This window comes from Pelodiscus sinensis, chromosome 3 (assembly GCF_052426305.1).
Source record: "Pelodiscus sinensis isolate ZL-2025 chromosome 3, ASM5242630v1, whole genome shotgun sequence".
Classification (NCBI taxonomy): Eukaryota; Metazoa; Chordata; order Testudines; family Trionychidae; genus Pelodiscus; species Pelodiscus sinensis.
This window is the reverse complement of record NC_143054.1, coordinates 161,290,100-161,317,931: the sequence shown is the minus strand read 5'-3', so window position 1 is coordinate 161,317,931 and position 27,832 is coordinate 161,290,100. Positions and strand designations below refer to the sequence as shown.

General features: G+C 49.5%; 2 protein-coding genes across 2 annotated transcripts in view; both read right to left on the bottom strand.

The window, feature by feature from the left end:
* Nucleotides 1-1,622: 1,622 nt before the first annotated feature.
* Nucleotides 1,623-27,832, bottom strand: part of CAPN13 (calpain 13) — a 94,678-nt gene continuing 68,468 nt past the window's right edge. Inside the window, exons 15-23 of the mRNA XM_089777171.1 lie at nucleotides 26,873-26,941; nucleotides 25,443-25,500; nucleotides 24,399-24,466; nucleotides 22,527-22,595; nucleotides 20,657-20,735; nucleotides 18,437-18,553; nucleotides 11,557-11,609; nucleotides 8,673-8,725; nucleotides 1,623-1,927 (exon numbers count right to left, since the gene is read on the bottom strand). Of these exons, the coding sequence (XP_089633297.1) occupies nucleotides 8,699-8,725; nucleotides 11,557-11,609; nucleotides 18,437-18,553; nucleotides 20,657-20,735; nucleotides 22,527-22,595; nucleotides 24,399-24,466; nucleotides 25,443-25,500; nucleotides 26,873-26,941 (540 nt within the window). The 3' untranslated portion in view covers nucleotides 1,623-1,927; nucleotides 8,673-8,698. The remainder of the gene's footprint in view (nucleotides 1,928-8,672; nucleotides 8,726-11,556; nucleotides 11,610-18,436; nucleotides 18,554-20,656; nucleotides 20,736-22,526; nucleotides 22,596-24,398; nucleotides 24,467-25,442; nucleotides 25,501-26,872; nucleotides 26,942-27,832) is intronic.
* On the bottom strand, nucleotides 4,386-6,079 carry LOC149525179 (uncharacterized). The gene is made up of 2 exons (XM_089777482.1): nucleotides 5,211-6,079; nucleotides 4,386-5,015 (listed from the first exon to the last, which is right to left on the bottom strand). Exons 1-2 carry the CDS (start codon nucleotides 5,758-5,760, stop codon nucleotides 4,510-4,512), a joined length of 1,056 nt encoding a protein of 351 aa, XP_089633608.1. The 5' UTR covers nucleotides 5,761-6,079; the 3' UTR covers nucleotides 4,386-4,509.

Below are 27,832 nucleotides of genomic sequence, written 5' to 3'. Positions count from 1 at the left end.
ACTTCGTGCCATGTGTAGCCGCGGGCACGGAGTCCGAACTAGCGGACATTTAAAAATGGCGGCGCCCGGCAATATGCAAATGAAGCCCGGGAAATTCAAATCCCGGGCTTCATTTGCAACTCCGGTTGCCTACATTAACCACCCTAGTTCGAACTAGGGTGGTAGTGTAGACATACCCTTAGAGACTAAGGGCATGTCTACACTGGGAAATTATTTTGAAATAACTGTTACAGGCTGGGGACTGACTGGCTAAGCAGCAGTTTGGCAGAAAAGGACCTGGGGGTTACAGTGGATGAGAAGCTGAATATGAGTCAACAGTGTGCCCTTGTAGCCAAGAAGGCTAATGGCATTAGGAGGAGCATTGCCAGCAAATCTAGGCTATGTCTACCCAGCAGCGTTATTTTGGAATAACGGATGTTAGGCAGGAGATAGATGTGCAGATGCTTGCCTGAGACGACATGTTCAAAGGTAGAAAGATAGGTGGCTACGGAATGTTTCCTGCACGTATCCAGGCACTGTGTTAATTTAGGCACATACAGGAGTTGGTGGCTGCTGGTGCTTAGTTTGTGTCAGGGCTGAGCTCCGGCACTTCCAGGCAGTTCAAAGCCTTGGTACCTCTGGGCTTGTGTGCCATATCCTTTATGAATGTAAAAAAGTTGCTTGAGTCCTGGCCCCTCTTTCACAGTAAGCACTGGTTGTAGTTCTGTGGCTCTCAGTGGCACCTTCGTCTGGGCTTTCACAGCCTGAGTCCCTAACCTGCTTAGGTGTTTTTGAAAATCACATGAGGTATTTGGCTGCATCCTTAGCAGAGTTGCCCACCTTCCTGGTTTTGCCAGGAGTCCTCAAGCTTAATCTCCTAGAGGCTGCTGTAGCCAATGCAGGAGATCTCAAACAGCTAAATGTCCAGAGGCACAGTGAGGCTAAAGTAGGTTCCCTGCCTGCCCTGGGCCTGCATCTTTACTGGAAGTAGCTGGCACATCCCTGAAGTCCTTGGACAGGGGGGACCTCCACATGCTGCCCTCACCGTAAGCACTGATTCCACAGCTCCCATTGGCTGGGAACCACGGCTAATGGGATTTAGAAGAAAAACTAGTTCCCATGTTTTCCGATGTCAGGTTAGAGAGAGAATGGAATTCAAATAAATTCTTCCCTTTCCAGTGTGATGCACTTTGTGGAAAAGGTCGATTGGATTATCCAAGCAAGATTGCTACCTGTCGTCAATTTCCTAATGTCCAGTCTCATGTTTAGAAGTTCTAAGTGAGGGGCCTGCTACCAGTCCTGACTGAATTTGCCCTGAAAGGGGGTTCAATGTTGTTGACTATTTCCAACCTGCCTTTTTGTTTTGGCAACAAATACTGCTCCATTCTGATCATTTTGGACACTTAAACGTATTTAAAGAAACTCATTTTTTTTAAAAGTCCTGTTTTTATTTTGCATTTCCTCACAGCAAAAGTATAACAAAGATCCAGTAATATTCTGCTTATACACAAACATATTAATCCAGGAACTCTCTTTAAAAATATAGGACCTGAGTCAGTAATTATTTATAATTGCTTTACAGTAGTGTACATGGAGTTAATCCTGATTTACGCCAGCTTGTGAGGCTGATCAGGAATGCTGTTCTGCATGAGGCTGGGAGATCGCTCACAGACAATACTTCCAAACATCCCTTATACAGGAATAAAATGGGAGCAAATCTATTCTTCCTAAGGCTTTATTGTCTTCTTCCATGGGCTTCCCTACTTCTTCAGATGAAGTCCAGCTTGCCAAAGGAGGAGTCCTTGTCCAGAAACACAAATACCGGTAGCCATGTGTTATTGGTCCAAGAAATCCCAGCTCATCAACCAGCACTGCTTGGCTTGCTGAATGCCACGTTTATTCTTGTATGAAAGGCACTTAGGCTTCATCGCATCAAGAAGCATATAAGCTGCGCAGAGTGGGGAGGAAAGGCCTCTTAGAGGACATAGGCAGCCAGAGGGTAATTTCTTAAGCCTTATGAAAACAATTAAAAAACCCCATAGTTCTATTTGTCTCCCCTTCATAGAGCATTGCAATACAGCAAAGCCTGCTGAGAAAACACGCGCACAAGAATCACACTCAGAATCACCTTTCAATTTCTGTGGCACTTAGGCACCATTCTCTTCTCCCATGGTCATCCACGGGGTGTCTCTAAACCAGCTTATCTCAGATGTGTTCATCGGGGCCTTTTCCTGAGGCCACAGACTTCTGGGAAGTGACGGGGGAGGGCAAGTAAAGCAGTGGCCCCTTCCCGGGGTCCTCAGCAGGGGATGGACCCTGTCCCACTCTGGATAGACACATGCTGGAAGAGTAGGCAGCTAGTGAGTTTCCCATTTACCTGGGGACAGTGGGGTTGGGCTTCAGCTCTTGGGGTACGTCTACACTACAGCGCTAGTTCGAACTAACTTAGTTCGAATTAGTTAATTCGAACTAAGCTAGTTCGAACTAGCGCATCTAGAACTAAAAACTAGTTCGAACTAGCGTTTTGCTAGTTCGAACTAGCGCGTCCACACTGATTGGACGCAGGGGGGCATTTAAGGGCAGCTGAAACCGGTTCTGGCAGGGCATCAGGTCAGCAGTTGCTTTGTGTGGCTGCTGTCTGAGGCTATCTGAGGCTCGTGCTTAAAGGGACCCCCCCTGGACAGCCGGTTCTCAGCTTTTCCTGCTTGCTTGCCAACCTCGCCGAGGGACAGCAAAGCGTCGGTCTCTGTGCCCGTCTGTGTCGGTGCTTCCCTTCGGGGGGGACTGCCGCAGGTGGCAACATGGAGCCACGGCTCGCCCTGCACCTTCTGGTGCACGTTCTGGACTTGCTACTGCAAGCCTGCCAGCAATGGCTCGAGGCTGCCTGGCACCACCTGGGGAACGTCAGCCCCCTGCCTCTCCGCCTGGCCGCCCTGGGGGCCGTGGAGGAGCCGCGGCGGCGCCCCGGCACCGGCGTGCCCCGCCGCATCTGGCGTCTGGACACCAGCAGCGACTGGTGGGACCGCATCGTCCTGGAGCGCTGGGACGACCGACAGTGGACCCAGAACTTTAGGATGAGGAGGGACACCTTCCTGGAGCTCTGCGAGTGGCTCGCCCCTGCCCTGCAAAGAAGGGACACTCGCATGAGGCCCGCCATCCCCCTCCAGAAGCGGGTGGCCATCGCCCTCTGGAAGCTCTCCACGCCGGACAGCTACCGATCCGTCGGGAACCAGTTCGGCGTGGGGAGATCCACTGTCGGAGCGGTGCTCATGCAGGTACGGCGCTCGTCGGCCACCGAGCCGGGGGGGAGGGGGGCTGCGAGGAGGGGATGGGCCGCCCCAGGGACAAAGGGGGGGGCGGGAGGAGGCGAAAGCGCCCCGCACCGGAGGGGTCGGGCTGTCCCGGCCGTACTACACGCCGCCAGGGGGGTTGCTTCCGGGAGTGGGGCGCGGGGCACTGCCAGGGCACGCACGCTCCCAGCCACCCGGGCGCCCCACTGATTGACGCTTTGCTGTGTCTCTCTCCGCAGGTGGTCAAGGCCATCAACCGGGTGCTGCTCCGCAGGGTGGTCCGCCTCGCCAACCCGGATGCCGTCATCCGGGGATTCGGCGCCCTCGGCTTCCCCAACTGCGGGGGGGCCATCGACGGGACGCACATCCCCATCCGTGCCCCGGAACACCAGGCGTCCCGGTACGTGAACCGCAAGGGGTACTTCTCCGTCATCCTGCAGGCCGTATGTGACCACCGGGGACAGTTGACGGACATAAATGTGGGCTGGTCCGGCAAAGCACACGACGCCCGGGTGTACCGGAACTCCTCCGTGTGCCAGCGGCTGCAGGACGGGACCTTCTTCCCCGACCGCCACATCAGGGTCGGGGACGTGGACATGCCCGTCTGCCTGGTGGGGGATGCCGCCTACCCACTGCAGCCCTGGCTCATGAAGCCCTACACGGGACACCTCAATCCCTCCCGCCAGGCCTTCAATAACAGGCTGAGCAGGGCCCGCATCGTGGTGGAGGGGGCCTTCGGGCGACTGAAAGCCCGCTTTCGATGCCTCCTCACCCGTCTGGACCTGGCCGAGCACAACATCCCTCCCGTGGTGGCGGCATGTTGTGTGCTCCACAATTTGTGTGAGCGGAAGGGGGAGGCTTTCTTGCCAGCCTGGATGGCTGAGGCTGACCGCATGGCTGGACACTACGGTCAGCCCCGCACCGCCGCCGTCCGGGAAGCCCAGCGGGGGGCCATCCGGATCCGGGAAGCCCTGCGGGAGAGCTTCCAGGTGGAGGAGGAGGAGGACTGACCTCTCCCTGCATGCCCCACCGGGGCCTTCTTCCACCCTACCCCCCCCTTCCCCTTTCCCCTCCCTACCTACTGTCAAATAAAGACACCTGTTTTTCCAACAAAAACGTCTGTTTATTTCACAGAACTGGGGTGGGGGAGGGAGGAATGAAGGTGGGAGAAGGGAGGGGGAAACCTGGGACGAGGGAGCTGGAAGGGGAGGGGAGGGAAGGGAGGAAGGGAAAGGAAAGCTCAGGGGTGGGAGTCTGGGTGCCTCTCCCGTCTCGCCACACTGCGGGTCCGGGGGCGTCGGTGGGGAATGGTTGTGGAGGGGGGGGCAGAGAGGACAGGGGGTGTGGAGGAAGCAGGAGCGGAAGCAGGAGGAGCAGGAGGAGCAGGGGGAGCAAGAGGGGGAGCAAGAGGGGGAGCAGGGGGAGCAAGAGGGGGAGCAAGAGGGGGAGCAGGGGGAGCAAGAGGGGGAGCAAGAGGGGGAGCAGGGGGAGGAGGAAATGGAAAGCGGTCCAGCAGGCTCTGGAGGTGGCCTCGCAGGGCACGGCCCTGCTCCTCCAGGGCCTCCAGACTCCTCTGGCGCAGCCTGAGGTCCTCCTGGACCCAGTGGTCCTGGAGACGGAGCTGTCGGTCCAGGAACCGGAGATGCCGCCTCTGGTAGTCCTCCTGGTTCCTGGCTGTCCTGCTTGCCCGGGCGCGGGCGGCTGCTGCAGGCGGTGTGGTGCGCCCTGCAGTCCCCGGTGCTGCAGCTGTGGTGCAAGAAGACCAGCGGTCAATTACCCCAGGGGCCCAGGTGTGTGAAACCCAGCTCCCCTCTGCAAGGCCAGGGCCCCTGCAGGATCCCCAGCTGCTGCTCCGTGGTGGGCAAGGCCCAGGCGCACGGTCCCGGGGCTCCCTCTCGCCCCAGCCCCCCGTACACATAAGGGGAACACGAGGGTACTCACAGGTGGACGCCTCCCCGGCCTCTGATGATGCAGGCGAGCGGCTCTGTGGGGTGCCTCGGGGGTCCCGGGTCCTGGGAAGGCTGGCAGCAGGCTCCTGGCTCTCAGAGCCCTCTTGCTCCTCCTCGGTGTCCAGGAGCGGTCCCTCTGCCCCGGGGTCAATCACGTCCCGGGGGGCAGGGACGGCATGAGCCCCCAGGAGGCGGTCCAGGGCATGGAAGTGGGGGCAGGCCTCCGGGTCAGCCCCTGGCAGGCAGGCCCGGGAGTAGGACTGCCGCAAGTCTTTAATCTTGCAGCGCACCTGCTCCCGGCTGCGCTGGTGGCCCCTGGCGGCCAGGCTGGCAGCCATGCGTCCATAGACGGCCGCGTTCCGGTGGCTAGTGCGGAGATCGTGGACATTTGAGGCTTCCCCCCAAACCTCGATGAGGTCCACGATCTCCGCACTTGACCAGGCGGGCGCCCGCCTTGTGCGCCCCCGGGCAGGCTCCCGGGAGCCGCCAGGCTGGTCGTGGGGAGCAGTGGAGGGCTGGGAGCCCTCGGATGGCTGGCTCATGGTGTGGCAGGTGCAGGCTGTGCAGGCACGGGTGCTGGCAGCCTTGCAACTGGCACAAAGTGAGTAGCCAGCCCGTGGCCCTTTAAGGGCTCCGGGGCCGGGAGGGGGGCAATAGAGTTTCCCTGGTGTTGGCCAGAGTGGCCACCAGGGAAACCTGGGAAGCCTTAGCCTCCCACTAGTTCGAACTAAAGGGCTACACAGCCCTTAGTTCGAACTAGCTAGTTCGAACTAGGCGTTAGTCCTCGTAAAATGAGGTTTACCTAGTTCGAACTAAGCGCTCCGTTAGTTCGAATTAAGTTCGAACTAACGGAGCGCTAGTGTAGCGCATAGGAAAGTTAGTTCGAACTAACGTCCGTTAGTTCGAACTAACTTTCTAGTGTAGACATACCCTTGGTTAGTAGGCAGTAGACTCAGGCCCTAGGGCGCCATCCCCCCCAACACACACTCCATCCCTTGCTGCTTCACTACTCAGTAAGGGCTTAATTTCTCCCCAGGCTTGCCAGGGCTGAATAAGTTTGTTGCTGTGAAACATGATACTTGCATCTGTGTTAATATCACGTCTCACAGCAACAGACTTGCTAGCTCGGAAGTCTTTTTTTTTTTTTTTTTTTTTTTTTTTTAAAAAGCACCCAACAAAGCAAAAGAAACAACAAAAGACAAAAACATGCAAAGTAAAGCACCTTATCTGTGTTTCTATTCTGTTTAGGTCTATAAAGGATAGAGACAACTGTACAATAGTTTCATTGAGGCTACAAAAAGGACTGAATATATGGCAGTGATTTGGCCGTGTATAGTTCTTTGTTTTTCTTAATCAAGGATTTTAGGACAAAGTGTCAGTTTGGCCACAAGCAAGCATTGGGGGTGAGGGTCACATGCTGAAGCCACCAACAATGTGTTGTGGGAACCCTCAGCTTTAAACTTTTCTCTCAGCATAGCTGGCTACATACAGACTGTCCTCTCCAACTGGCACTCAGGTTAAATTGTACAGCACTACAAAGCAGGGTAGGGGCCCACTCATGACTGGGGGCTCCTTATGTAACCATAATACAGCAAACCATCCGTGACCATTTTTACAAGACAGCATGCTCAGTGCCATTTGCTATGTTCTGTGGCATCCTGTGTGGTGGTTACAAGGCATGGGATGACAAGTAGGGATCTGAGCACATGTTCACAAATTCCCATAGTGACACAAATGCCAGCACTTTGCAGTGCATTAGCCTGCAGCCTTAGCTCAATATTGGTTCCTCTCTGGGGCTTAAACAGTTCACTCTAAGTGAGGATCAGAAGAGAGAGAGAGAGAGAGAGAGTGTGTGTGTGTGTGTGTGTGTGTGTGCGCGCGCACGCACATAACCTACGTGACCAGTCATATGCTATGAGTCACCAAAGAGAACAGTTCATGAAAATCCCATAAGTGGAATTTCATTCACCATATTAGGTGAAAATTTTAATTAATGATATTTTCAAGGGTTGAGATCAGTTGATGAATGATTCATGGATAGCAAAGAGTAACTTGGCACATCAATTGTAATTGATAACCAACTTAATTCCCCCAAGACAAGGTCCTCATATTATACTGGCGTGATGGTTACATGAGGCTATGTTGTGATGCAATGTATTCAAGCTATACGAAAACGCCATCCTCTTGCTATGTGAATATCACCAGAGTGCAGCTTCATTGCATCAAGACATCATGTTCCAGCCGAGGGCTGGTGCCTCAGCTGGGGCTGTCATCCAGGAAACTTAGAAAGGCCAGATGTTCTAACAGGCTGGCGCAGGCCAATACATGCTCTACACATCCACCTTTGAGTTGATTTTGTATAGAAGTGCCCATGTGAATGTGCAGACCGGGGCTTGGCACATGCCAACTAACAGTAAGAGGTAATAATTTGAACCACCTCTTCTGTGATTGGTGTGGTTCTGCTCTTCAACAAGGAGCACAGAGCCCTGCTCCATGTGCGTTCCCTATACAGGGGAAAGGAGAGGATCTGGCATGGCCAGCAGAGGCAGTAGCTGAATCTCTGCCACACAGATCTTCCATCTGTGCTAACAGGAGAGCTGGTGAGGGGTGGGGCAGGTTGTGCTTAGGAACCATCCAAGCCTCAGTTCTGTGTGGCTGCTTGTAGAGGCTGCTGGGCAGAACTTGGCCCACTGTGCACCCTGTAGCTCTTTGTTTGGAAGTGTGGCCTTTAATAAAGTGCAAGCCCAGGATCTATTCCTGCAAGGTGCCCTCAATTCCCATTGCCTGCAGTGTGAGACAAAAGCTCTTGGCTCTTCCGAAAAACTGTTCAGTATCAAGCAGCATCAGGACCCACACTGGTAGGACACAGCACTCCTCCATGGGTAAATGTCTGGATCAACTGTGCACCCTGAACACAATAGCACAAGCTAAGGCCCATGTAAGCCATAGTTCCGAGTCCTTAGCAGCAAACACAGACAAAAACCAAGTGGCAAATACATGAAGGTCCTGAGCTCAAAGTACACTGTGTGCATCCTAACTGCCTCCAGTAAGAGAGAGAGGCAGGAGGAATCTCATCACAGTTTCTTTTTAAACATCAGATTTTTGGGGGGTTATAATTCCATATCAGATGCAGCTTCTGGGTTGCAGCAAAGTTTTTTTAACTCAACTTTCCAGCTGGGTTGATAAAGAAGTCAAGTGACAGAGGTCATACAGCGAGTCAGTAGCTCAGCTGCAACAAGAACTCAGGGGCCTTCTGCTTCTTCCTAGTCCCTTTTATCTAAACATTAGCCCAGACTGCTGCCTGTTTTGCCTCTTACCTATTGCGTATGGTCACAGCCCCTGTGTCCCACTGCGGGTGGGTGCGGCTGTTTGACCGTGTTTTAGAATGGGAGTGTCACGGCACCCAAGGAACATTTCTCCTCAGTATTTGGACAGGATGGAGGTGACTCCTTACCAGCAATGTAGGCCCATATCGCCATCTTAGCAATACATGGTAATAATCATCCACTGGGAGAATGAAGAAAAAGCATTTATATAGTTACCGTAAATCAAAGTAGCAGATGCATAAATAACTTAGCACTTAAATACCAGAGTACAGCAATTCTCATGCCGTGGTCTACGGGAAAGAGGTTGGTAGCACAGTGTTGGCACATTTTCCTTGTTTCCGGCTGCTAAATTGCACTAAACACTTTCCTAATGTTACTCTTCTATGTCAGTAATTGCTGAGGATGGGGGGTGATGACAAGTGGAAGGGGAGGTGTCTGTGCGATTGGTAATGAGAGCATACATAGTCTCTAACATGTGATCATCTTGCAGCCCACACAGTGAACCCCTGCTGAGGCACTCTTATTAGTCATTTGTACTGTGCAGGGAAGATGTAATGAACTCAGAGCCATGCTACTGAGCTACCTAAATTGGTGCCAAGTGGCTTTTAGGGATCAGTCCAAATGAGATTTGGGCAACTTCATAAAAAAATATTACAGTAATCATTCCAAAAGCTCTGGGAAGTTGGAGTGTTCTGGATCATTATGTAGCATATGGCGGTACTTTTAAGATGAGGTAAGTGTGACACTAGGGGTGTAAGCAACTAGTTGAGTAGCTGACTATCCGATAAGCATAAGCTTATCAGGTAGTTGAGTAACTACTCAACTACTTACTGTCTCCTCCCATCCCTCACTGCTTCTGTATCAGAGGCAGCAAGGTGGGGGAAGCAGGAGCTGGTGCTGGTAGGAGCTGGCTTAAAAGTTGGCTCCCCCCAGCACTGTCTCCACAGTGCAGGGTGGGGGGCAGGGGAGGCAGAGCCAAAAGGTCCCAGGGGGCAGCACGAGCCAGAACTGGTTCAGTCCCAGCTTGTGCTGCCCCCAGGAGCTAACTCTGCTGCACCTATGCACTTTAAATGTACTAAGAGCCCACCGGACTGAATGGTCCCAGCATGTACGGCCCCCGGGACGCTGCAGCTCTGCACTTTAAACATAGTAAGAGGCCAATGGGGTTTTAAAGTGCAGGGCTGCAGTGGGAGCACACCCCCCTTCAGCTAATCTAGTAGTCAATGGAAATTCCATCCACTTGGTTAGTCAATTAACTGCTAGTTAACTTCCCTATTTGATACAGCCCACATCAGCAAGCTACTGGGCTTTAAAGAGCAAAGGTGCCCATTTGTCGTCTGTTTCTTTCTTTAAACCCAGTCACTGTCATGCTTCTGTGATAACCAATGAACACTGGGAAAAGAGGGCATGCCTTGACTGCATGGGGAACCCCATGTAACCCCACTGGAGTTGCATCCATGACAGACTGGTCTCCGGGAGAGGGGAAACCACTATAGATATAAGGCCAGACCCACAGCTGTTAGTCTGCCCAGCTCCATTTAAGTTAATAGAGCTGTGCTGTTTCTGCTGTAGGAAGAAAGATCGGGGGTGTCAGGAAGCAGGGAGTTGCCACGTAAGTCTCACGTGTGCTTTAATCTAGTGTGTGCCAGCATCGCAATCACACATCTGACTGAAGCTCAGGTACCAATTGCAGTGAAGCCATGGCCACACGCACTTCAGCAGGGGCTGCCTAGAGCCCCAAGTACGTACCTGTAGCCCAGGGCTGGACAAGATGGATCAGATCCAATCCGCCTAACACTTTGATCCAGCCTGCTGACTGCATCTGGCTGCTTTCTATTTATATCCTGCTGCCCATGCCACTGAATTTCCAGGCAGTGGCTCAGGCAGCAGGATCCTTAAATGGCTCCCGGCTCCCAGTCACGGTGCTGCTCCAGCAGGAGCCATGGCCGTGAGCCCATGAAATCGCCTCAGCAATCCTGAGTGGCTGCCAGGCAGCCTGGCAGTGGCAGGGCTGGGAGCTGCAAGCCTTTTGCTGTGTTTTTACTTCAAAGCTTCTGGCCCCTAGACAACACTGGGGTGAGGCCAGTCCCTATCCCAGCTCTAGGCACGGCCCCTTCCAGGGGGTGGAGCTGACCACATAATAAAATTCATTAAGTGGCCCCTGCTGCGAAAATGATTGCCCACCCCTGTTCTAGCCCATGCTGCTGTGGCTTCACTATTGATGGTACGCAAGTTAGCTAGATCAAAGCTTAGCTCATGTATGTCTACGTGCTACTGCCACACCTAGAAGTGCACTGTAAGGCCGTGTCTACACTGCACCCCTCTGTTGGCAGAGATTTCACTTTTGACACGGCTTGTTCGAAACAGTGCCATGATGTGATTATGCAAATGAAGCGTGGGATATTTAAATCCCCACTTCATTTGCACTTTCAAAGTGCTTCATTTACATCCCTCTGCTGACAGAGGGGTGTAGTGTAGATGTAGCCTAAGATACAGCTGTAGAGTGAAACCCTGGCTCCACTGCAGCCAATGGGAGACTTGCCATGAACTTTCAAAGGGGCCAGGATTTCCCCCTTACTGTACAGTTACCACCGTGAAGAAGGTTTATCACACCCCGGCTGTATCTAGACTGCATCCCTTTTCCGTAAAAGGGATGCAAATTAGACACATCGCAATTGCTTTTTTTAAGAGGACTAAGGGATCTTTCAGAAAAGGCTTTATTTTCCGAAAGATCCCCGTCTAGACTGGCGCTTTTTTCCGGCAAAGCTCCGAGCTGGAAAAAAGCGGCAGCCATGTTTATGCAAATGAAGAGGGGGGGATTTAAATCCCCGCTTCATTTGCAATTGCGATGTGTCTAATTTGCATCCCTTTTACGGAAAAGGGATGCAGTCTAGACACAGCCCCTTTGTGTTAGCTTTTCTGAAGGCTCTATTAAGGATTCCACGTAGGCTCTGAAGAGAACAAGAATCCCTGAAGGTAGCAAAGGGCACAAACACAATGAGAGTTGCTCACCTCTGTTGCAGAAAAGGAAATCTTTCCATCCTTTGATAAATTACGAAATACACCTGGGGAGAACAAAGACAGCCTCACTTCAATAGGAGGAGCGGTGGGAGGAACTTGTAACACATAAGAACAAATTTGTTTCCCTTGTGGAACAGTCTAGTTTTACTTAGCTGAGTGTTCGGTTTCCCACATTAGCTAATGTCTGAACATTCACTGGGAGGTGCAAATAGGAAGACTGGATGTTCTGATATTTGGGGCTGTGTCTTATATAGGTGCCTATACTGTGCTGATATTTCTCATTTGCTATTTAGACACACTAATTGTGACATCTACATAATACAACTCCCTGTGTGATGAAAGAGAAGATTTTCCCCCATTCTCCTTGCCTATTCATTAGCACCTGGTGATCACTGTGTTCCTGAAAGCAACTCATACCTCTCCATACCTGAATATGGGCTCCTAGCTAATATTGCAAACTTCTCATCAACTAAAACAAAATACAGTTCTATGTAGCACTTTAAAGACTAAGAAGATGGTTTATTAGATGATGAGCTTTCGTGGGCCAGACCCACCTCCTCAGATAAAAAAATAAAAAAAATTTTTTTTTTGATCTGAGGAAAGCTCATCATCTAATAAACCATCCTGTTAGTCCTTAAAGTGCTACATAGAACTGTATTTTGTTTCAGCTATACCAGACTAACACGGCTACATTTCTATCACTATTCTCATCAACTAGTAACTGCAGGGGCTGTCTGTATTCACGTAGTTGTCAAACTAAAGGTGATCAAAACTTTTCCACAAAACATTTGGTTGTAGGAAAATGTTGATTCATCAAAATCTAATTGTTTCATGGGAATATGATGTTGGTGAAATTTTGTTTTGAGAAAAAGATCAAAAGGCAACCTTTCTATAAGGCTGAAAGGCAATACTGATTGTTCATTTTGAAACGACCAGGAGCCGTGCGCAGCTTGACCTTCTGCTCACAAACAGGGAGGAACTAATAGGGGAAGTAGAGGTAGGTGACAACCTTGGAAGCAGTGATCATGAGATGGTAGATTTCAGGATCCTGACCAAAGGAAGAAAAGAGAGTAGTAAAAAACACACCTTGGACTTCAGAAAAGCAGATTTTGACTCGCTCAGAGACCTGATGGGCAGAATCCCCTGGGTTGCTAGCATGAAGGGGAAAGGAATCCAGGACAGCTGGCAGTATTTTAAAGAAGCCTTACTGCAGGCATAGCAAGAGAGGCAAACATGGTAGGAGACTGAACTTAAGCACAAAAAGGAAGCTTACAAAAAGCGGAAACTTGGACAAATGACCAGGGAGGGGTTTAAATGTATAGCTCGAGAATGCCAGGGGGCTATCAGGAAGGTGAAAGCACAAATGGAATTGTGACTGGCTAAGGATGTGAAGGATAACAAGAAAGGTTTCTACAGGCATGTTAACAAGAAGAAGGTGATCAGAGCGGGTGAGGGGCCCATACCGGATGCAGGAGGTAACCTAGTGACAGATGATTGGGGGAAAGCTGAAGCATTCAATGTTTTCTTTGCCTCTGTGTTCACGGACAAGGTCAGCTCCCGGACTAATGTGCTAAGATGGACAGCCCTTGGTGGGTAAAGAACAGGTTAGGAACTATTTAGAAAAGCTAAATGTACACAAATCCATGGATCCGGACTTAATGCATCCGAGGTTACTGAGGGAGTTGGCAAATGTCATTGAGGAGCCTTTGGCCATTATCTTTGAAAAGTCGTGAGGATCGGGAGAAATCCCGGATGATTGGAAAAAGGCAAATGTAGTGCCCATCTTCAAAAAAGGGAAGAAGGACGATCCAGGGAACTATAGGCCAGTCAGTCTTACTTCGGTTCCTGGAAAAAATCATGGAAGGGATCCTTAAGGAATCCATTTTGTGGCACTTGGAAGAGAGGAAAGTGATCAGGAATAGTCAACATGGATTCATGAAGGGCAAGTCGTGCCTGACCACTCTGATTAGCTTCTATGATGAGGTAACTGGCTCCGTGGACATGGGAAAGTCAGTGGATGTGAAATACCTTGACTTTAGCAAGGCTTTTGATATGGTCTCCCACAATATTCTTGCCAGCAAGTTAAGGGAATGTGGATTGGATAAATGGACGATAAGATGGATAGAAAGATGGCTAGAAGGCCGGGCCCAGCGGGTAGTGATTAACGGCTCGATGTCAGGATGGTGATTGGTTTCTAGCGGAGTGCCCCAAGGTTTGGTTCTTGGACCGCTTTTGTTCAATATCTTAATTAATGACCTGGATGAGGGGATGGATTGCACCCTCAGCAAGTTTGCGGATGACACTAAGCTAGGGGGAGAGGTAGATATGCTTGAGGGCAGAGATAGGATCCAGAGTGACTTAGACAAACTGGAGGATTGGGCTGCAAGAAATCTGATGAGGTTCAACAAGGACAAGTGCAGAGTCCTGCACTTGGGACGAAAGAATCCCAAGCATTGTTATAGGCTGGGGACCAACCGGCTAAGTAGTAGTTCTGCAGAAAAGGACCTCGGGGTTACAGTGGATGAGAAGCTGGATATGAGTCAACAGTGTGCCCTTGTAGCCAAGGAGGCTAATGACATATTAGGCTGCATTAGGAGGAGCATTGCCAGCAGATCCAGAGATGTCATTATTCCCCTTTATTCAGCTCTGGTGAGGCCCCATCTGGAGTATTGTGTCTAGTTCTGGGCCCCCCCACTACAAAAAGGACGTGGATGCATTGGAGAGGGTCCAGCGGAGGGCAACCAAAATGATTAGGGGACTGGAGCACATGACCTATGAGGAGAGGCTGAGGGAGTTGGGTCTGTTTAGTCTGCAGAAGCGAAGAGTGAGGGGGGATTTGATAGCAGCCTTCAACATCCTGAAGCGAGGTTCCAAAAAGGATGGAGAGAGGCTGTTCTCAGTAGTGACAGATGGCAGAACAAGGAGCAATGGTCTCAAGTTGTGGTGGGAGAGGTCCAGGTTGGATATTAGGAAAAACTATTTCACTAGGAGAGTGGTGAAGCACTGGAATGGGTTACTTAGGGAAGTAGTGGAGTCTCCATCCCTACCAGTGTTTGTCTTGGCTTGACAAAGCCCTGGCTGGGTTGATTTATTTGGGATTGGTCCAGGGGTCTGGACTTGATGACTTTCTGAGGTCTCTTCCAGCTTTATGATTCTAAACTTTATTGTGTATTGAAGTTGAAGTAGAACATTTCAGTTGACCTGAAAAATGATTTTGTGATTTTTTTTTAAATAGTTGCCAGTTTGTTTCCATATTGAATCTGAACAAACTTTGAAACCCTGGAATTTCCTATGACATGTCTGATTCCCGCCCAGATCTAATCTAAACATCTTTGACTGTCGCAAAGCTCAAAGCTGGTTGGAAGTTCCAAGACCATAGAAAGATACAGTTAGAAAGGACCACAAACGGTTATCTAGTCCAGTGGCTCTCAACCTTTTCTGGGTCCCAGATCCACCTGTAAACTTTGATGGCCTGTTGTGACCCAGTAAATAGATTTAGTGCAAAATATTATGGCTTTCTAAATATTTAATACCTGCCATATGTAATATACATGAATGTTAAAAGTCTATTATATATTTGAGGGTTTGTCTGTGTGTCTGCCTGTTCAAGAACTCCTCTTAAACCACCAAATTTGGTATGCAGCTTCCTCTTATCACTTAAACAAAGTGAGGAGTTGGTTGTGCCAGGAAAATGGGATGTGCCTGGAATGGGATTCTTCTCCTAAAATCATACAGAAAAGAGACAGAATCACCAGGCAGGTGAAATGGGGCTGCTGGAGGCATTTCCCCCACTGTCTGGGACTTCCCCCAGCCCCTCCTTTAAGGTGGGTGGCAGGGAGGGGTGTTGATGCTCCCTCCCCTATTTGTATGGGAATATTGCTGGCTGTTCCCCTTCATCAGAGAGCATGGGCAAAGTGCAGTGTGTTGCATTCCTCACTCTGGCTGGGGAGCACAGAAGACAGATGAACCTGGAATTGCCTTAGCTGGGAGACATGCATCCCTCCCCTGCCTGTGTCTTCTGGAGCTGTAGCTGGATTAGTCCTCTCTCTCTCCCAGGCAGCCTGCGTACTGAACCCCTCATCCCCAGCCCCACACCAGAACAACAATTTAAATCCAGCATTTACATTTTATTTTCCAAAAAAGAAAAATTATTTGTGTTAAGGACTTGAGCAATGCGGGATAAATCTTCTAGTACTAAATAAGTAAACTCTTCATACCTGAGTGGGGGCTCCTGGCTGGGGTTGCCAACTTTCTGTGCCACCCCTTCTCTGATGCCTCCCAACCCTCCTTTCCCCTCCCTCCATCACTTGCTCTCCCTCACCCACACTCACTTTCACAGGGTTGGGGGAAGAGGGCTGTGGTGTGGGAGGGGATGAGGGACTTGGGGTGCAAGAAGGGGCTCTAGGCTTGGGTGCAGGAGGGGACTCTGGGCTGGGGCAGGAGATTGGGGGTATAGTAAAGGGTTTGGGATGCAAGGTCCCAGAAGCTCTTACCATGGCTCTCAATAAGCAGCCACCAGGCTCCTGCAGCCCTTAGGCACATGAAGGGCCACCCAGGAAAGTTCCGTTTGCTGCCCTTGTGCCTGCAGGGCCACCCACTGAACATCGTAATGGTCCAGGCAGCAGTGCCAACTGGAGCTGCCAGGATCCCTTTTCAACTGGGCATTCAGATCAAAAGCCAGATGCCTGGAGACCCTGATCCTGCCCTGGGGGACTGGCTGGGGCTGGTTTTTCTGAGGCTGAAGTACTGCTCCTTCGAACTTGGCCTATCCCTTCTCTATCATCATGACAGAGGGGCAGCTGGGCCAAACCTGAGCAGCGCTGAGACTGGGTGCAGCAAGTTACAACACCTAGGGTAGGCGAAGGGTATAAGTATGCTGTAAACTGGTTCCCTGACATGGTTGTAGCAATGTAGATCCGGCCTATTTATCCACCTAGTAGCGTTACTGTTTTCTATTTTAGGCAAAAATGAGTCACTAGTGCCTTCTCTAGTACCATTTAAGTAGGGTTTGAAAGTAGAAGCTGCTTTTGTTTAGGTCTTATCACTCTGGTTATCTTGACAGTATGAGTAACAATGTAATGGGTCAAATTTTATCTTCCCTTCCACATTCATATCATGAAGATGGAGTGTTTCTTATTCCAGTTTGGCCCAGTTATATTCTTCTGGTTTGAAAAAATTGTATTAAACTTTCTGGAAAATAATAATGGAAAGACTCGAGTGCATTTTCAGATACTTCTTACAGATACCAGTGGAACTTTTAGCAAAGCCTTCCAAAATGGATTGAAGGGTCTTTATACCAGCACTGACTGTTCAAGAAGCTTTTCTGAAACCACTTTAAAAATGCAAAAATGAATGCACTTGTAGCCATAAGAGATTCTATCCACAATGAAGGATGGTAATTGTCTTGGGAATGTTGAGTTTCTAAAGTCGTTGTTCCAGTGCATACATGCTTTCATTAAGGGTTAAAATGGGAGATTCTCAGCTCTGAGCTGATTCTATTCTCCAGCCTTAAAATGGTGCCTGAAAGCATCATAAGGTGTCACTAGGTGTCCAATCGCTGTTCTGTATCAACAGAGCCCAGATGCTCAAAAGTATATAGAGGGTACGGCCCATTGAGCCTCAATAGGTCTGAGGTGTATATTTAACTGTGAGGATCCTGACCCAGGACACCAGTTGAGCTGGGAGAGGCTTCACATAACTCTCACTGGAGTCAATGGGAACTGCTTGCATTCTCCCATAGAACAGGTCTCTAGTAGCTGCAGTTCAGGCTTGTGGCTGGTGCTCAGGGCTCCTCCTAACCTTAATGACAAGCCCCTTTTGCTGGTGTTGGGTGCCCCTTCCCTTCCCACCTCTCATGCTGTTGTACGTGCGCCTCCCCTCTACAGAGTTTGAGTTTCTCCAAATCCCTTCAGCCCAAGTTCTGTTGCAGGCTATAGCGCGCAACACTGGTTAGAGGGGGCAGATGCTGACTAGGACAATCAAAGCCTTAAGGCCCAATTTATTTCAGGGGTTCCCCCAGTACAAGGCCACAGGGGCCAGGCTGCATGCCCTCAGCAATGGGAAGTCCAGCGGGGTGGGAGAAAGAGACAGCAGTGTGTGTTGTACTCCTTCTCCACTCCACTAAGGGCCCAGAGCCTGCTGGGGCAGCACTGATCCAGAGTGCTGAAGCCACACAATGACTTGTGCCGTGTTTGCCAATGGGGCTCCGATGGAGCGTGCTTGGAAAGCATGTTCTTTTCTGGCACTGTCTCCAAAGGATAGCAGCCTCAGCAATCCAGCTAGGTGCTGTCTCCCAGCACGGACTCTCTCGCTGTCCTTTAGAGAATCTGATCCTGGCTCTGATAAATTGATGTTTCAAGTACCCAAAAGGCAGAGGGACACTGACCTAGTCCAACTCCTGTGTTGTAGCAGGTTTGTTCTTTTTACACATTCACTATAGATGGGCATCTCTCTCTGGTTCTGTGTGTCTCCAACAAGGACAACTAATTCCCGATGGGCCATTAGGTTGCTCTGTCCTTATTCTGTAGCACTAAGGATATTGTAATACAGGGGAGGTCAGTAAAACAGTTGCGGTTCACAAGGGTTAGCTCCTGGTGGGCCTCTGCCTCTATATTTAACTGCACCTCCACAGATATGGGCAATCTCAGCTCCCATTGGCCAGGAATGGCAATCTGTGTCCAATAGGAGCTGTGATCCTCCGCACCCATGGAGATGCATGTAAGTATGGTGATGTGGGGGCCTACCAGGGGCATACCCTGCTGGATTGGATCAGCTGGCATTTGCCCATTCCTGTTGTAATATTGGCTGCTGCAGTGTAAGCCCATGTTCTGAGACCCTCGCAGACCCCTACCTAGCCAGGAGCACAACTTACTTGCCATAGTTTCAAACCGGATCATGCAGCATGCAAAATCAGGGAAGGAAACTCTCATGGAGGAGTCACTGTACCTCAGAGCCATCAGATGGAAGAGCTGGTCATTGACAGCCAGGCCTATGAACAAAAAGGCACAAAGGGCAGTCAACACGGTAGCAAGAGGAGGAAGCAAAATGCAGCCATCCTCTGAATTGACAGGGAACTAGGGCAGTTATGAATGTTCAGTTTATACACCTCCCGGGTGACCTATTCCTGCTTAATGCCCCTTGTGATGGTAACTCCCTCCCTGACGTCCCTCTCAAACAAAATCCAGTCAGAATTCCTTCCCAGCTTCAGGTTGGGAAATAACCCGAACTTTGTAGGTCTGAGCAAGAATCCCCATAGTAAAGCAACTAATTCCACCTGCTTTGTTAATCCAATGCAGGTGGTGGATATGTATAGCATGCGCTGACGAGACAAAAGCCTTGGAAGCACAGGACCCAGCTATGCTCAGGATCTCCTGGAGCCTAGACTTGTTAAAATCTACACTCAAGACTCCAGGCACTTTCTGCAGATCTCACCACAACATCTGAAACCAGTAAGTGGTCAGGAGTTTGGAGTGGACAGTCCTGGGGTATGCCATGTACGTGCCCCTGAAATCCAGCTCGGTCAATCTCTTCCCCATCCTTCAAAATACCCTGAACCTTTTAATTGCAAAGGCATGTATGAGTTTAGTCACATGCTGGTCCTAGAAGGGCTGCCTTCCCCCTCTACCATTATCCTTTGGGCTCAGATCCTGTTGGCTGGCTTTGTTAAAGTTTCAAGAGTCTGGCTTTTCATTTTAACTCGTTGGAAATGATTACAACATTGAGCGTTCAAAGCACTTCATCAGGTTGATGCTTCCAATGAGATGGGGCCAGTTCCTTATCTGGTGCAGAACCACACTGAAGCCAATGGAGCTGTGCTGGTTTACACTAGCTGGGGAACTGGCCTTTTATCTAAGTAGTCAGGCCTCAATTCAGATTAAGCTCTTGCTTTGCTGAACAGTGATGGCCTCCAGTTTGAACATGTGCTTAACCAGGACCTGTGTTTAGTAGCATTCTTGGGGTTCATTTGGCCTTTGTTTGCTATTCCTGGGTCCTAGTATTCTCCCAGTAAGAAAAGCCCAGGCAGGGGGCTAGAGAAGTGTTTTCTTGGAGAAAAATAGAATCAAGCCTAGTTTGTATGGCATAGGAGGAGACAAGGTGGGGATGTCTCCCCTTCAAAAACTGCCTTGCAAATACAACACACTGAATTTCCCTAATATTTCCTCTTTATCCAATCAGTATCGGCACGGGCATAACCTTCCTCTGTATTTTAGACAGTCGTGCCTTTATTGCAATATCAACCCTATAGATTATTTGGTACATTAGTGGTACATTTGTGATCCCTGCACTCAGAACCTCTTGCTACATTCCAGTGACACATCAGGAATTTGAGTCTCTTGAGGCTATGTTATATCTTCCTTTTATGCGGGAGCAAAAAAGGCCGACTTGGGGCTTCCATTAATTAGGTTTTGCCTTGAGTTCCTCATCAGGGAAAAATTATATTATACTGGCTAATGCAACTTAAGAAGCCATTTAGCTAAATGGAAGCATCTCTAATGCAGATTTGTTGGGCAGGAACTTCCTCTGGGATATCCTAGTGCATACAAATTCGATCATGCCACAGAAACTGGATTGCATGCTTAAAATTACAGCCCTGGTCTAGCCAGCAGAGGTCAGTGCAAACTAAATAAAAGTATTTCCATGTAGCTTTCTCCTATGAAATCAGTCATAGCCCTGGAGAGAGAATAAATGAGCTAGGATAGGTGCAGGGCAGTGGCTGTTCAAACTTCCTTGCTCCTTTCTCCTTGCTTCATCCCTGATCAGGAAAGAGAGAACCTCTTGGAGCGAGATGGGAATTCACTCTTTCTTTGGGAGCTTTATTGGCCTGCCCAACTCTTGGCAAATATCCATCATCAGCACCCACCCAAGCAAGACCAGTCATAGGGGAAATGGCTTCATCTTGAACCATTCTCTTTGGCTGGGTTACACAGGGAATGGACAGTGATTGTTTGGTCTATTTGACATGCATTACTTGCAAATTGTGCCAGGAGCAGGATCTCACTAGCTCTCCCATACAATACTGCTGCTCTTTTCTATTCCTTCCTTCCCCGCCCTCAACTTTCCAACAGGCCCCTCACAGCACAGCCGGACGTACCTGCTCTCTGTACTGCATTCCTGAAATCTGACACGTCAAGGAATCCCGCATGCGTTCTCTCCTCCATCCTGAAAATGTCCTGGAAACCATTTTGACAGAATTTAGCTTCTTACTTTTAAGACAACGTCAGGGACCCAAACTTGTGCTCTGAGTGAGCACATTGGCCACTTGCCAACGCATGTCACTTTTTCTCTAATGAACTAGCACGGTGGAACAGTGTAGGATCTGATAGGGAGACTAATATAAAAGACAATTTTCCAGAAACAACAGCTGGAAGATCCTTGCTCCTGGACTGAGCAGGGCCCACTGATGGGAGTAGTGAGAGATGGGCATTAATGCTCATTGGCCTGGCCTAGTGCATGGAGATAAGGTAAGAGAGACCAACATGAGCGGTGATCACCCTCTGCTAACTCTGCCCTGTAGTTCCACTTCAATGGCAAACAGGTTTGAATGTTAGCTCTGGGGGTGGCCTTTCATGTATCTTCCTTGAATTCTTCTCCTTGTTCAGACAAGAGCCTGTATCTCTGCCAGCACAAAGAACTCGCCCATAATGACTCAAGTAAAAGAGTAGTTGCAGAACTTCTTTCTATAGCACTGGGTGGGAAGACTCCCTCCATTGACTTGACTGAGCGTTTGTGCTCCCAGTATGTTTAGCTTGGCCAAAAACTATCTTGCGAGATCCCAATCCCCACCAAATGTTTGTAGCATGTAAATACCAAGCATGGAAAACAGCTGTTTAGGACCTATAAGGGAAGGCAGAAAGAATAGTGTTTGTTTAGAAAAAGAGAAGACGGAGAGCAAGCATTATAAAAGCTTTCAAGTATCAAAAAGTATTGTTACAAGGGAGGAGAGAGAAAAACTGTTCTCCTTAGTCTCTGATGATAGGACAAGAAGCAATGGGCTTAACTTGCGGCAAGAGAGGTTTAGGATGGACATAAGAAAAACTTGCTGTCAGGGTGGCTAAGCACTGGAATAAATTGCCCAGGGAGGTTGTGGAATCTCCATTACTGGAGATATTTTAAGAGCAGGTTAGACAAACATCTGTCAGGGACGATCTAGATGGTGCTTGGTCCTGCCACAAGTGCAGGGGACTGGACTTGTGGACCTCTCAATGTTCCTTCCAGTCCTACAATTCTATAGTCCAAACAGATCTAATGAGGTGCAATAGATTAAATTTACAGTCAGACTGTACCAGAAAGTCTGTCCTAGTTCTGGAGTCCCTTACTCTGCCCTAGAGTCTCTTATGGGAAATGTGTGTGTGTGGGGAGGAGGAGGAGCCCTGTTGTTTACATCGTGTGGGGAAGAAAACCAAAGCCTGTATTTGCCTTGGAGAATAGACTTTCCATTGATGGCATTATCCTGCGCAACATGACTGGCTGCTATGAACTATGGCAATAGCTTTTCACAGAAACCCATGGTGGATAATAGCCCGAGTCACCAATTTGTGGCCCCAAGTGCTTGTACTCTTCAAGGATACCCACCATCCTCATTGATACTTGATACTACATACACTTCTACATTTGAGCAACCAAAGTGCCGTTGAACCGTAGGACTACGCCTGTTTATATATGTGCAGGACTGGGACCTACCACCTTCTCTAGCCTATTCCTTAGTAGCTGCCATAAGAACACCTTGAGCACTTAGTCCTTGGCAGACCTGTTTTTAACAATCAGAAACCTTGATAAGACCTTCCTATTCAATATTTGAGTGCCCTACTTCTGAATGATAAGGCAGACATTTTAGCTGCTAAGCTTCAGAGCTGTTGGTGTGGTCTGTCCCCCACAATATTTTAATTTCATAGTGGCTGCATCCACGGATTTAAAAATTCAGCACTTGCTGAGCAAATGGGTTACTGACAGCTCACGTGTACCTTGTACTTAACAAGCAGTTTCCAGAGGTGCTTAAATTCTTTCAGGGATAGTCGTCCATTAGACTTGAGCTGCAGGTGTAGTTAAGGCTTAAATGTTAGTAGCAGCTAATTTTGGACTTCCTAGGAGCAGGAGGCAATTTTGGGAATGGCTTAGCCTCACTAAATTCCTCCCCCCCATGTGAAAATTGCCATGCTAAAGGTATCCTACTGCCATGGGGAAGGCAAAGAAGTATAAGGAATTCCTTGCTCAGAGCCAGGGTGTGTGAAGCTGTTACTGTGTTATAGTAACAATAAATGAGGACCAACAAGCAGCAAAGTTACATAGGGTTTCAGAGCAAAGGCTCATGAGGCTATCATGCCAATTTTATGCATGGCCCCATGGAAATGCAGCCATTTCTGGGGAGGAGCAAAAGATGCTGTGGTCTAGAGCCCCTGCTGCTTGCATGGGGGGGAGAGTGGCATAGAACATTATCCTCATCTGGAGTATGGGCATGTCTACACTGCTACTGAACTTGCTTGTGGCACTGAGAGGCACCCCTGTGCTGGCTTTAATGTTACCCATCAGTAGATAGGCCCTCAGAGCCACATGGACCATGCTGCAACTCCCCTAGCCAGCCCTCAGCATTGCTTGGTAATTTAAAGATGGTAATTGCCCCCATTGGGCCCCTCCCTCCCATTAGCGGCCTCTCCACAAGGCTCTGTTCTTTGCTTGGGGCCACCTCCTTTCAGCACCATGACTACTGAACCCCTGTGAAAGCAGAGCCCCTGACAATGAAGTAAGAGTAAGTGTGTGGGGCTGCCCTCAAGCCTGGCTGAAAGAGAATGTGCCTGTCTTTAAAGGCTAGCACAGGTCACGCTGTATACGGGGTGGGCAGTGTAGGGAATGGGAAAAAATCCAACTTGAAAAAAATGGGACTGGGATGGGAAAAGTGGTTGTGTCAGCACCCTTCATGTGTCCTGCATTCTGTGTCCATTCAGACTGCAAGGGGGTTCCGTGACAGGAAAGCTGCAAAGAGTGGCTGCGGGTCATTTTTATTCATTTGCTGCAATCTGTAATGATCTGGCACTGTCCCTGAGTTATTCCAAGGCCCGGAACAGAAAGACAGCGCAAGTGCATGCAGCGGGGAGAATTTATGTTTTCATCAAGGAGCTCTCTTGTTGTACAGTGGCCAGCAATGCATTCCCAGCGTTGTCTTGTTAACAGTTGGAGGCCTGTGCCATCCATCTAAATAGAAGAGGTACACACCAAAGGAAGAAGAGTTTGCCAGGCGTGCGCCTGGGATTCAGCAGTGACACATTGCCTTTCTTTCCTTTGCCATCAACCAGGGCGGGAGTGGCCAGCAGCAATCCGATCCTCTTCGTTGTTCTTGAAATAAACTTAGCACAGGGGGCTTGGCTTTCCAGTTCACAGGCAAGCCAAGGCTGAGCAGCCTGAGCAAAAGGCTGGGAAGAAGCAGTGTTGGGATTCAGTAAGAGCCACTGGATAGCTCAACCTAACATAATCCTCTGGAATCGGGGTGGCACGTCCAGGACTGGGGCCAATGTTTGTTAACCACAATGCCCGGAGCGCACTGAAAAAGATGACTGTGTAATTAATAGAACAGGTTTTAAAATAACTAGGGAAGGGCCTGTGGCACCCAGCTTTCAGCAGAGAGCTCCTGACTCCAGATTTCCCCTGCAGGGAGAGGGTACATGGCAAAGACCTGCATACACCATGGGGAAATGATTTACTGATGTTTGTGGCCAATATTTATTTGCAAGCTCTCACAGGGGGAGGCTCAGCTGAGCCATAGCTCAAGGAAAGCATGGGCTGTATGGGGCCGGGGTGACGGGGGTGGGGGAAGGTGATTATTGCCTTTGCTGAAAGGATACATCCATCAGAGCTAAAATGCCTCTGCATGAATCAAAGCCGAATTCTCCGCCCGGTCTGGCTGTTTGATCTATAAGAATTGATAAAGCAAAAGAGATCAGGCAAAGAACAAAAGCCGCCCTGGGTTAGGTCTCTACCCCCAGAGAGCACGGCTCCCTCCAGGTCACTGTTAGGATGAGTAGATGGATCCTTGTCCAGCCCTTAGGGGTCCATATCACTACAGGACCTGCCCCAGTATGCTGCAAATCAGATCTGAGGTGCACTGGAGAAGCCAAATGGAGCCCTTCTGAGGTCTGTCACGTAGCTGAGACTCAAATGTAACTATGTCCCACATGCATTTGGGGATCTCTCTCCTTTGCTGTTGTTGGACCCCCTCCTTTTTGGCCTCTGTCACACACTGCACCCAATATTTGAGAGGCAGGGGGAGTGGTCAGGGCCAGGACTACATTTCCACTAGGGAGGGTAGCAGGTCAGCATTGAGCAGATACAGCAGAACTGTGTGAGAGGGGAGGACTGGGCTAAAGAGGGTGCTGCAGGTCTGGTTGGAGAGTGGTGTGGGGCCCTGTGACTGGATCCCCTACCAAAGCAGGTGTGCTACAGTTCAAGGGTAGGGGCTGAAGAAGAGCTGTGTGGTGATCTAGGCCTGGACCAGCAAGGCACTCTGCAGGACAGGCTGTGGGGGGCCGGACCCAGAACTGCAAAAAAGGTGCTGTTGGTCCCAATAAGGAGCACTTAGAGGCACAAGGGCTGCCAAACAAAGTTCAGCAGCTTGAGATGCAGCAGTCTCTCTGAGCATGCAGACAGCGGTGTGGTAGGCAAGGCTACGTGCTGACCTGGATTCCAGCTAGGCTGTTTTACATCTTCCTTCATCAATTTTTTAATAACAATTGAGCATAAAGGGGATCACAGAGGAGGCTTTTTCAATTCATCAGAGTCTACCTATCATATTAAGCATTTTCCTAGAACCATCAGCACTAGATCTATGGCTCCATCTACTTCACACTAGGGTAGAAAAGCGCCATTAACTGGCTCATCAAGAGCTTTACCTTTCAGGAACACTTCATTGAGGAGCCTTTGCAGCTGTGAAGCATTCATGTCTGAGTCCTAATGCAAAACAAAGCACATAAGTCTATACACATCAGGTTTCCTTTTTCCCCACCTTTCCTTATTTTCCATGTGCTTACACCACTGTGAATCCGGAGTAACTCCACATATGGCCGTAGTGTTACACAGCTGCAAATCTGGAATGAACTCAGAATCAGACCAACTGATTCTCTAAACCACCACACCCCCCCCCCCTTTTTTTTAGGCCCATAATTTATGCTGTCCAGTCATACTTATCCCCAGTATTGTACAGAGGGACATCTCCTCTTAGGAAACCCAGGCTGAGAGATGCTAAGGTGGCATAGGAAGTCAGTGCTTGAGTCCTGACTCCCTTTGCTATGGTTTAACAACACAACCATCCCGCCTGTCTTACTATTTTTATTTCAATGGGTAGTGGATTATTTACTTGGGAGAACTCGGGCCATCTAAAGAAATAGCTGATGCCTAGAGCCAAAGGGTCAGTGCCTCTGAATTGGCTGACCTGTGTTCACTGTAAGCCTGAAGGCCTGGAGGAAGGCAGGGAAGGCATTATTTAGCCACCAGTGTGCCATGCAAGCCTGAAGCTGCTGGGCATCATGGCACCAAAAAGGTTAAGAGCAGCCTGAAGTCTGTTCTATCTCATGCCAGCTCTCAGCAATCTCTAGAGGTTATCACCCCCTCTTTGTTGCCCACAAAGCATAAGAGCTGATCCATTGCCTATACACCACATTTTTGCACTGGTGCAAGCAAGTGGGAGTTGGGTTCCTTCTCTTCTGCTCTACATTGGTGCTGTAGCTCTTAGCTGCTGGACTCGTGAGTGATGTAAAATCTTCCTGCCCTGCCCCTACGGCTCCCTCACGGCCCCTCCAGTGCTTGTGTCATTTTCACCTTTATGCATTGATATAGCTATTAACTGAGAGAGGTCTATTGTGTGAAGGCTGTTGGCAGTGATTTTTCTCTTGACTGTGTCAAGGAGTTCTTTTATAACAGTTTATTAAACCATTAAGAACATCTCCTGTGAACACACACAGCTTGGCTCAGAGAGAGCTGGAATCAATTACTCAAATGCTGACTGATGTCTGCTTTCCAAGTGCAGCAAGTGCAAGCTGGAAATAGTTCTGATCAGAGGGGAAAAAATACCCAAGGATTATTGCTAATTGCTTGTTTAAAATAAAACTCAAACAATCATCCTTTAATATAGTGAGCCGTCCATTCTATTCCAGCACACTCTCCCATTTTTCTGGGGATTTTGGCAGCCAAATCAATGTTGTTTTGAAGGGATCCACTTAAGAGTTGATAAACCCACAGTTCCAAAGACATTTTTCTACATGGAGTGATAGCAAGATGGGAAATTTTTCTTTTACGGCTCCACCTGGCTTTGTATTCAAGGTACCTGCTTAGCATATCCGAAGAAGATGTTTTCCAAGGAGATGTTTTGACTCTGCTTGAGTACATGCGGGTCCTGGATCACAGCAAAATAGAGAGACATGCAAATAAATGACAAAAGCCACAGGAGGCAGAATAGTATTATTCACTTTGGCTTTGTGCAAGTAGAAAGTTATTACCCTGCACACAGCTAATACCTTTGCCCTGCCTGCCTCCCACTCATTCCATCCTCCTTTGTTGCTTACTCTCCCTGCCCTCATTCACTGGCTTATTTTTACTGGGCTGACTTAGGTGGTTGAGGGGCAGCAAGGGGCTTCAGGTGCAGGCCCTGGAGTACGGCCAGAAATGAGTTTAGAGAGTGGGAGAGTGGGGCTCTAAGCTGAGGCAAGGGGTTGGGATGCTAGAGGGGGTGCAGGCTCTGGGATAGGTTTGTGGTACAGGAGGGACTCCATGCTCAGGGGTGGAGCTGAAGGGTTGAGTATGTGAGGGGGCTCCAGTCTGAAGGAGGGGATTGGCGCAGAAGATGGGCTGGACTGGGGGTGTGGGTTCTGGGGTGAGACCAGAAATGAAGGGCTCAGGGTGTGGGAGTGGAACCAGGGCTGGGGCCTGGGAAGTGGGGACTCTGGCTGGGGAGTGTGAGCTCGGGGTGGGGCTGAGGAGGATGATTTGGGGGAGAGGGATCAGGGCTGGGGCAGGATATTGGTGGGGAGCTCAGGGTTGCAGGCTCCAGGACTTACCTTCAAGCAGCTCCTGGAAGCAGCAACAGCATGACCCTGCTCTAGCTCCTAAGCAGAGGCGAAGCCAGGAGTCTCAGTGTGCTGCCTTGCCTGCAAGAGCCATCCCCACTGCTCTCATTGACTGCTGTTCCCAGCCAATGGAAGCTGCATAGCTGGCACTTAGGGTGGGGACAGCATGCGGAGCCCCTGGTTGCCCAAACGTGTAAGAGCCAGAGCAGGGCTATGACGCT

Coding starts and splice junctions, on each gene's coding strand:
- LOC149525179 (XM_089777482.1), bottom strand. CDS start 5,760: ATGAGCCAGCCATCCGAGGGCTCCCAGCCCTCCACTGCTCCCCACGAC. Junction 5,016..5,210: donor GGCCGGGGAGGCGTCCACCT/GTGAGTACCCTC, acceptor CTTGCACCACAG/CTGCAGCACCGGGGACTGCA.